Source organism: Erinaceus europaeus, chromosome 6 (genome assembly GCF_950295315.1).
Source record: "Erinaceus europaeus chromosome 6, mEriEur2.1, whole genome shotgun sequence".
In the NCBI taxonomy this organism is placed as follows: Eukaryota; Metazoa; Chordata; class Mammalia; order Eulipotyphla; family Erinaceidae; genus Erinaceus; species Erinaceus europaeus.
In genome coordinates this window covers 66,473,487-66,483,604 of record NC_080167.1, presented here as the reverse complement: position 1 = coordinate 66,483,604, position 10,118 = coordinate 66,473,487, and the positions used below count along the sequence as shown (strand labels likewise).

Genomic DNA, 10,118 nt, shown 5'->3' with positions numbered 1-10,118 from the left:
TGCCCTGATGGCAGATCACACCTTTCCAACCCTGGGGCTGTTTCCAGGCTTGGGCCCCCCCCCTGCGTCACGTTCAACTGAAAGTTGGCTCTGAACCGCTGTGAGAATCCACTCAACCTGGAGGGTAGCTGACCCCAGCTCACAGCCCAGCCCTGCTGTGGGGACCAGGGTGAGGGACCCCCAGCTCACAGCCCAGCCCTGCTGTGGGGACCAGGGTGGGGGACCCCCAGCTCACAGCCCAGCCCTGCTATGGGATTGGAGTGGGAGGACCCTGGGTCAGCCTCATTCAGTGGGGGATTTAGGAGGTTGGGAACCCTGCCGATGACACTGACTTGGGGGCACTGCCCACTGGACTTGTCCCTCCTGTGAAGGCACCTCAGGCCCCCTCTCTCACGGGACCAGACAAGTAGACAGTGCCTGGTGTTCTCACCTTCCTTGGGGCCCCGTGACCTCTCCTCACCCCTCCTTTCCCAACCTCTGCTCTTTTCCGGTGCCCACAGCTCTGCCTTCTCCAGAAAGCCACAGAGGCCTCTGTAGGCCGGCTTCTTTGCTGTGGCCATATGCAAGGAGGGTTCCTCGACTTGGGAGTTCACGTCCCAAAACACGACGGTCACGTGACTGGTGGCGCCTTCACCTTCTTGAGGACACACAGCAGGTGTGTCCCAAGGTTTGGTGATTAGCCGAGTGGCTGTGCCTCACTGCGTGTGGCTTTTGTCAGGGTGCTTTCATCCCTTTGGGTGAACACCCAGGGGTGGCTGTGGGTCCACACACCAGGGGTGTTTGCAGCTGGGAAGAAATGACCAAGGCGGCTCCATAAGTGGCTGTGGGAGTCCTCACCGGTGACTACAACAGTCATGTCTGATTTCCATATTCTATGAGTGTAGTGTCTCCCTAGGGGCTTGAGGAGCCTAGTCAGACCGGCCGGGAGAGCTGGTGGGTGTGGTGTGGGTGAGAGGGCCAGCCTGAAGTGCAGGGAGAGTGGGAAGAGACCCAGGAGGGTGGTGGAAGCCCGGCCGAGCACCGTGAGGGGCAGATGGGCACATCTCCCAGCCCAGGCTGAATGGTGGTAACTCAGGCCCAAGGGGTAGGGGTGGGGGGTGACAGCAGAGCCCTGAAGCCCAGCACAAGTAAGGAGGGGCTTGCATTTGGGAAAGGGCAGGGGTGGGGCTGGATGAGTGGCTTTTCCTGGAGTGAGCCTGGGGGAGGGGGTAGGGGCAGGTAGGTTAGTTTGGAGTGTGGGCGCTTTGAATTTCCAAGTTAGAGATCTGCAAAAGCTGAATCTGAAATTAGTCAAGCTAGTATGTGCACTTTGCTATTCTGAGCTATCTTTAATCCAATCACTATTTCTGACGATACTACTTTCTAAAGACTTAAACAATAATAATAAAATAAATAAAGGGCCATATCACCATGTTTGAGCAAGTGTCCCCCAACATCCACCAGGCAAAGAAATCTTAAGAGTCGTTATGTGTGTGTGTTTTTTATTAATTATATAATTCATTTATACAGAGACATCATTTGGATCGATCTATTTAGTTTCCAGTTTCCATCTCCTCTCTGGCCAATTTCCTTGTGTCGATCACCTTCCTGACTCTGCTGTGACACGGGGCTTATCTCTCCCCCTTGAACACCATGATCTCATCTTGACAGAAACATCTCATAATAGAAGATTCATCATCTCCCCATCCCGTCCTGTGCATAAAGCCTTCAAGCTGATCTAGTGGGGTCAGACCATCAATACCCTTCACTGTCTCCTTTCAGACCCACGACCTGCAGGTATCATCAACCGAGACACATAAAGCTCATTTCCTCAGACCTTCTGCGACTTACTACAGACCCTCAGCTTCACTTTTCCTCATTCCTACATCCTGGCGGAACCAGACATTTTACAGTAAGACAAAACTACTCTCCTTTCCCTCCTTGAAACTAACAGACAGACAGAAAAACCTCGCTACCCGTCAGCTGCCTCCCACTTGCTCCTGACGCTAACACTGCCCACACAGTCCAGACACAGCTCTTCTCCGAGCGCGCAGGGCACAGGGCCCGGGAGCCAAGCTGTGCCCCTCACCTGCCACTTCCCCGTGAGGCTGTGCTTCAAAACTGTACTTTTCACATTTGGCTCAGAAACTGTGTGGCTTGGTTTCACATGGTAAAGCTAATTTGATTAAAAAATATGTATATATATATATATATATATGTATATATATATACACACACACACAAACACACACACACACAAACATATATATATGTATATATATATACACACACACACACACACATTTTTAATCAAGGAAGAAAAATACTTTAGACATGCCCATTTGAATAGGCATCAAAATAAAAAAAATAAAAACAAATACTAAAAACTACTTTACAATAAAAAAATTAAATAACTGGCAGTTTAAACAAATGAAAAAATGAGGAATGTAAAGAGAGAAACAAACTTTCATGAAGCATTCCAGTTGATAAAATGGAAAATCTAGTAAGTTTTATAATACGCTTTTCAAAAAACTTCAGTTTCAGTGTAGATTCTGAGGTATAACAGACATATATGTCATGTCAATTTAGGTGCCAATGTTTAAAGTCTCAAATTATACCTGCAAGGCTTATCAGAGAAACACCAATAAAATCCCAGTATTTGCAAAGTTTCAAGTTTTGGCAAAATTGTAAATTTGTAATTGGTCAGTAATGGGAAAGCTATCTCGTAAATATCCCATCTTTTTAAAAAGACCGGGGTTTGCATGTTCTAAATAATCTGAGAAAACATCTAAAAAACAAAACCAAGAAAAAAAAAAAAGGAAAAAAAAGAAAGAAAATCACTGGAAGTTTAACAGTAATCTGCATATATATCTTTAGCTGCCATAAAAAAAAAAAAAAAAAAAGGGAACCATCACCAAACCAACCAAAACATGTTCAGACTGGGACTGAGTCACCCTGCAATGTTCCCATACTCACGTTACCAGAAAAACAAACTGTACACATTTATAAATAAACAGTCTCTCCACCAAGTGCGGCCTGAGCTTCCTTCACACCAAAGTCTCCTTCTGTTTGCTGCTGAGCTGGGCCTTGTCCCTGGGCTTGCGGAAGCCAGACTGTGTGCGGTGGTGGGCTTTCCCAACCTTAGTGTCTGCCGTGTGCCCCACGGTGCCGCACCGCACAGTAACCCGCTCGACTTCCATCGGACTCACACTGGAGGCTGTGGACGCGCGTCTCTGGGCTGGGACGTTGCCGGCAGAGGGGTTGTTCTCCTCACCCTCCTCGTGCAGCTCCGGCAAGCCATGCAGCTCGCTGGGGCCACAGGTCCTCTGGAAAGGTGTGATGGCCGTTCGGATGCAGTTGACCCACTGCTGCTTGTGAAACACGTCGTTGGCTTGGAGAGTGTGGCACTGCCCGGGAGAGGGGTCTTGGAAGCGAACTCTGAAGATATTTTTAGCTGGGGGGGAGAGGGGGTGAGGAGAAGAAACAAAGTTAAAAAGCAGTCTATTGGGAGTCGGGTGGCAGCGCAGCGGGTTAAGTGCACGTGGCGCCAAGCGCAAGGATCGGCGCAAGGATCCCGGTTGGAGTCCTGGCTCCCCACCTGCAGGGGAGTCGCTTCACAGGCGGTGAAGCAGGTCTGCAGGTGTCTGTCTTTCTCTCCCCCTCTGTCTTCCCCTCCTCTCTCCATTTCTCTCTGTCCTATCCAACAACGGTGACATCAGTAACAACTACAACAATAAAAAGTAACAAGGGCAACAAAAGGGAACAAAGAAAGAAAAAAAAGCAGTTTATTTTCCATGAAGTGCTCACACAAGTGCAGCAGGGGTGGCTTCATGCGTGCACACTGGGGGGGGGGGGGGAGCTGCAGCACACAGTGAGCGGCTGGTATCAGTGGCCTGACAAGCTGCTGGGGGGACCGGGCTAGGACAGGAGCTCTCATTTCACTCGTACCAGCAGGACTCCTACAGATTCAAGCTACTTCACTCAAGGTCTGAGACTCTGCTGACCCACGCCCGGGGGGCCCGCCTACCTTTGTCTGAGTTGCTGAAGGCCCCTCGAAAGGAGCCTCCCATCCGGACATCTCCATCCTGCAGGTCCTCCAGGACCAGCTCCTGCACTGGGATTGGCTGCCGGTACACCTGGTAAGACTGACGCTCATTCCGCGTGACAGGCCGAGTCAGAACCAAGATGTCTTGAAACAGGAAGATGTAAAGTTTCTGGAGAAACAAGTACTTCCTCAGTACAGAGTTCTGCTACTGTAGGTGACTGCAAGCCACTGTTACAACAGCTGGATTTGACACCGACCTTATGATTTAGTGCCCTCTTAGAAGTGATGTCATAAAGACAGCAGCTTGGAGAAGGTTTCTAACCTAAGACTAAGTAAAACTCTAAATAAGTATGTAACACTAGATTAGGCAGCAGCTGAGTAAATGTTACACACCACAAAGCCCTGACTCAGTAGCAACGAGATCAGAAACACTACTAGTGCTGCTGACCACAGTTTTCATCTTTTTTTATTTTTAGAAGACGTTCTTTTTAAAATTTATTTCAACGAGAGAGAAAGACACAGTGAAAGGCCAGAGCACTGCTCAGCTCTGGCTTGTGATGGTGCTGGGGACTGAGTGGAGACCCCAGAGCCTCAGGCGTGAGAGTCTTTCTAGGCTGTCTTTCTAGCCCCCCGACACAGTTTTCTAACACAGGAAGGATAAAAAATGCAAGCTGGTAAAAATGCTCATGGTTCTATATTTTGCCCCCACAAATCTGAGCTTTCATGGAACCACTAGGTCTCATGATAGAAATCAGAGATATCAGATTCACATTATTCCCAAAAGAGAACTAAATTACAGACTGGGCTTATGCAAATTCATGATTATACTTAACTCCAGCAACAACTATTGCAATCATGACTTCAAACTGTTGCAGAAGTCTTACTAGTGCTGAAAACAACTGCTATCACTATATACTTTAAAAACTATTTTTGGGGGGGGTCGGGTGGTGGCACAGTGGGTTAAGCGCATGTGGCGTAAAGCGCAGGGACTGGCGTAAGGATCCCGGTTCGAGCCCCCGGCTCCCCACCTGCAGGGGAGTCGCTTCACAGGCGGTGAAGCAGGTCTGCAGGTGTCTGTCTTTCTCTCCCCTTCTCTGTCTTCCCCTCCTCTCTCCATTTCTCTCTGTCCTATCCAACAACGAATTGCGTCAACAAGGGCAATAACAATAACAATGAAGCTACAACAAGGGCAACAAAAGGGGGGAAAAATGGCCTCCAGGAGCGGTGGATTCATGGTGCAGGCACCGAGCCCAGCAATAACCCTGGAGGAAAAAAAAACTATTTTTGGAAGAGGATAATGTATTTTTTTTATATTTATTTTCCTTTTTGCTGCCATTTTTTTTTTATTGTTGTTGCAGTTATTATTGTTGTTGTTCTTGATGTCATTGTTGTTGGCTAGGACAGAGAGAAATGGAGAGAGGAGGGGAAGACAGAGAGGGGGAGAGAAAGACAGACACCTGCAGACCTGCTTCACCGCCTGTGAAGCGACTCCTCTGCAGGTGGGGAGCCAGGGGCTCGAACCAGGATCCTTACCCTGGTCCTTGCGCTTCACACCACGTGCACTTAACCCACTGCGCTACCACTTGACTCCCGGATAATGTATTTTTTACCAAGCATTATAAAATTAAAAAAATGTATTCAGAAAGAATTAGTCACCAACTAAATTTGTTGATGCAGACTAAAAAAGAAACTGATTTTTCACTGAGAATTTTGTGAACTAGAGAAACTCAATGCCTGTTTTCCAGCAGCCTGGTTAAAGCAACACCAACTCTCCTTTTGCCTCTGTGGTGAACTGATTCTGTAAGCCTGCCATGTAACTTATGTGGAGAAGTTACAGGGGGGAAGCACAGAACAGCCCACTTCACGTGTGTATCATTCACACATACTCACATGCCCGTTCTTATTCTTCAGTTCTCCATGGCAAAGCAACACTCTGCTTGCTTCAATTCTAGGATCCTTTTGCTTTTCATCCAGATACTCCAATTTGTCAATGTAATATTGGCATTCTGATTCACCTTTCTTCAAGTTGATATCAGCGAGAACTCCTTGTATGATGGAGAGCTAAAAAGTATTAAAAAATAATAGAAGGGTGAAGCACTTTAACATATCACTCTGTTTCCCCAAGGCTTTATTCAAGCGACATGGTTATTCAGTAGAGAGAGGTAGGAAGGCAGAGAAAGTCTGTGAGAGAAGCCACAGCACAGACACTTTTCCTTCAACTCAGTGGGGGCCGGGCTCACACCGGCTCGTTCGCGTGGCAAAGCAGCACACTATCCAAGTGAGCGATTTTGGCGGCCCTTAAAAGTGATATGATTCCGGGGAGTCGGGCTGTAGCGCAGCGGGTTAAGCGCAGGTGGCGCAAAGCACAAGGATCGGCATAAGGATCCCGGTTCGAGCCCCGGCTCCCCACCTGCAGGGGAGTCTTCACAGGTGGTGAAGTAGGTCTGCAGGTGTCTATCTTTCTCTCCTCCTCTCTGTCTTCCCCTCCTCTCTCCATTTCTCTCTGTCCTATCCAACAATGACAATAACAATAATAACAACAACAACAACAAAAACCAGCAAGGGCAACAAAAGGGAATAAATAAAATAAATATTAAAAAAAAAAAAAGTGATATGATTCTGAAGCTTGAAGGGACTCTGAAAATCAGTTAGTTTAGTAACTTCGTTTTAAAGATGAAGAAACAGTCTCAGCCAAATTGTGATTTGCTCAGTCGCCCAATTAGCTAGTGGAAGAAATCAAGTAGAATCTTTGATTAAGGGAGTTGGGCTGTAGTGCAGCGGGTTAAGCGCAGGTGGCGCAAAGCACAAGGACCGGCATAAGGATCCCAGTTGGAACCCCGGCTCCCCACCTGCAGGGGAGTCGCTTCACAGGTGGTGAAGCAGGTCTGCAGGTGTCTATTTTTCTCTCCTCCCCTCCCCTCTCCATTTCTCTCTGTCCTATCCAACAACGACAACAACAATAATAACTACAACAATAAAACAAGGGCAACAAAAGGAAATAAATAAAATATTTAAAAAAAAAAGAAAACAACAAGAGCAACAACAACAACAAAAAAGAATCCTTGATTAAAATGGGAAAATAAGGGAGCCAGGTGGTAGCACAGTGGGTTAAGCACACATGGAATGAAGCGCAGGGACCAGCTTAAGGATCCTGGTTCGAGCCCATGGCTCCCCACCTGCAAGGGGGTTGCTTCACAAACAGTGAAGCAGGTCTACAGTTGTCTATCTTTCTCTTCCCCCTCTGTCTTACCCATCTCTCTTGATTTTTCTCTGTCCTATCCAAACAACAGCAATAATAACAACAACAGCAACAACAAGGGGAACAAAAATGGGAAAAATAGCCTCCAGGAGCAGTGGATTCATAGTGTAGGCACTGAGCCCCAGTGATAACCCTCGAGGCAAAAAAAAAAAAAAGGGAAAATAAAATGCGCTACAATTCTTCGCTGTCCTGGGCACACTGCACTGGGTATGAGCCCATCAGCAGGACACTTTACTGGGCTCAGTCAGGATGCAGACAGTTGAGGTGTGGCTATATGCCTCCCCAGCTACTTCAGTCAGCAGATCAACTTGAAGAAACCTACAGGGTATTTCCTGGACCACTTACAGCTTCCTCGAGCAGCTGTACATCAGGGTGGTCTTTAGGAGTGTGTCTCAGAATTTCTTTTAACAGCAAAGGGTATTTGACTAGACGGCTTCGAGGAATGTCTAAGAAGCTCCACAGGTCTAGTTTTCGACTGAAGGGAGACTCCAGACATCGCTGGAGGAAGTCCTGGACTCTTGGATCCTGTTTCTTTTGATCAAGAAGAGCTTTGGCTGCCAGCTGGTTGCTGCAGTAGTCTTTGTAGGCATTCAAGCCTGGCAACTGCAGAGTAATGAGAAAAAACAAAGCAAGGTAAGTTCCTGTTACGGTCTGGTCCATTAGTAAGCCTCTGAACACAAAACTTAAAAGAGCCAGTCTTTAAAGTTTCAAAAAGCTATGCAAGTTCTGCAGGTGATAATGCAAGCAGGATACTACTTTAGGCCCATATAAAATGCTCTATTCTATTTTCTCAACATCCATGCGAAGACTCAGGACTGCTATGTGCCTCAGCTCAGTCTGTACTCTGAGGGTACTTGAACATCCCTCTGTAACTCGATCCTCTGTCACCTTCACCACCAACGTGGAGAAACTGTTTATTCATTCCACGACTATTCTCTCTCTAGACCCAGAGGCAGGGAGAGACCACCTTTTATCACTGTGCACTTCCTGGAGCAGTGCCTGGAATGTTGGAGGCATTCAGGTACTCTGTTGCAACAGATAGGGAGCAGTGGGTTAAGTGCACGTGGCGCAAAGTCCAAGGACGGGTGTAAGGATCCTGGTTCGAGCCCCTGGCTCCCCACCTGCAGAGGAGTAGCTTCACAGGCGTTGAAGCAGGTCTGCAGGTGTCTCTCTTTCTCTCCCCTTCTCTGTCTTCCCCTCCTCTCTCCATTTTTCTCTGTCCTATCCAACAACAACGACATCAATAACAACAACTACAACCACAACAAAAACAAGGGCAATAAAAAGAAAATAAGTAAATAAATATCTAGAAAAAAAAGAATGCAACAGGTAATTAACTGCAAATAATGTGGGCATTCTGTCAAAAGGTATGTATTTCTAAAACAAATACAAGTGTGTCATCCACGAGTTAGGTTTTAAAACAGGGACTGTTACTTCTTAAGGCTACATAACTTGATTCAGCTGTAATGCCTTGTTGTTCTGTTTGTAGAGGTCACTGATTGGATCAAACACACAGTATTCAGCAGAAAGCACTCATATGCCAGAGAACCATCTGCAGTGAACAACTGGCCACGTACCCAGTTCACAAGAATGTGACCAATCTGCTCCACCGTCCCACCAGGCTTTGTGGCTTCTCCCATCCTTGCCAACAAATCTGAAGAGTAAAATGGAAAGAAATATCATCACTGGGCTCATTTAGAAACTTGCTCAGTAGGAAACTGGAAGTTAACATTCAAAATGACTTGTGTTATTGCAGTTCCGGGGTTAATACAGATTCAACAAGGTGTCTAACCTTCATGCAGAGGTATGTAAGCGTCCAAACTGCCAAATATGTGTGTGAGTTCCTCTTCGGACATAATAGACAACTTTAACATAGGGTCATGATAGGCCTGCCAGGAGGAGAGAAATGTGTCACACAGAGATCAAGCACATAAAACACGGTGAGTGCAAACATGACTAACTACACAAAAGCTGGCATGGAATCTATCTGTTACATACAGAGAAATTCAAGTGCATGCTAAGACCTCAACAGACTCTGAGCAATAGTCATTTTTCAAGAGAGGTGTCTAAACTTCATCTAAAAAGGTATTGCTCACTAGCAGAAATTTTTTTATTTTTCTACTGATAAAGAACACTATTTTTTAGAATTTTTTGGGGGGGGAACCACAATTAAAAACTAGGGCGTATGACAGAAAGTTATCTACTGACCTTTCTTGCAAGTTTGAGGTCTTCAATTAAATCCTGTTCTCCTCGGAACATTTCATAAATTGCCTAAAAAATAATCCAACAAATACCACAGGGTTTACAATTGATATTTATCAGTATTTAGTTAGTGTTTGGAACAGGACTGTCTTAAACGATTCGGTCTGAAAACTGTAATTGAGAATGGAATCTCCAGTGATATGCTGTATGTGTGACTGTGCCTCACCGATGCTGTTAAATTTAATGGCCGTCACTCATCACAGAGTGCTGCCCAGCACGCATTCAGAACTACAGCTCAAACACAAACATGCAAGTTCATTTTGCCACAGGCATTTGCTTGCTGTTCTTCTGGCAAAAGCACGTTTAAAACTAGGTTGTGTGTGTGAATAAACACGACCTCCCCATACCTCCTGACGCTTGATTTCTTTGGATGTCAAAGACTCCTTCATGTTGACGTCTAGCATCTCTGACCACAGAACACTACTTCTTCTCTTCACTGGCGCAGGGACTGTTGATCTGCTCGAAAACTTCTGGGCAGAAGCTGGGGATCTGTTATCACCACGAAGGGTAAATGACTACATAGAGAGAGAGAGAGAGAGAGAGAGAGAGAGAGGAAAAAAAAAAAGAGGAAGA

The 10,118-nt window shown here is 46.3% G+C and overlaps 1 protein-coding gene across 2 annotated transcripts in view; it reads right to left on the bottom strand.

The window, feature by feature from the left end:
- Positions 1-1,464: 1,464 nt before the first annotated feature.
- Positions 1,465-10,118, bottom strand: part of NET1 (neuroepithelial cell transforming 1) — a 34,672-nt gene continuing 26,018 nt past the window's right edge. For both annotated transcript variants that reach the window (XM_060192389.1, XM_007526579.3), the window contains 8 exons: positions 9,893-10,060; positions 9,492-9,554; positions 9,076-9,172; positions 8,861-8,937; positions 7,629-7,886; positions 5,915-6,085; positions 4,007-4,193; positions 1,465-3,433 (listed from right to left, as the gene is read on the bottom strand). In XM_060192389.1, coding sequence (XP_060048372.1) covers positions 3,027-3,433; positions 4,007-4,193; positions 5,915-6,085; positions 7,629-7,886; positions 8,861-8,937; positions 9,076-9,172; positions 9,492-9,554; positions 9,893-10,060 — 1,428 coding nt within the window. In that variant the 3' untranslated portion in view covers positions 1,465-3,026. The remainder of the gene's footprint in view (positions 3,434-4,006; positions 4,194-5,914; positions 6,086-7,628; positions 7,887-8,860; positions 8,938-9,075; positions 9,173-9,491; positions 9,555-9,892; positions 10,061-10,118) is intronic.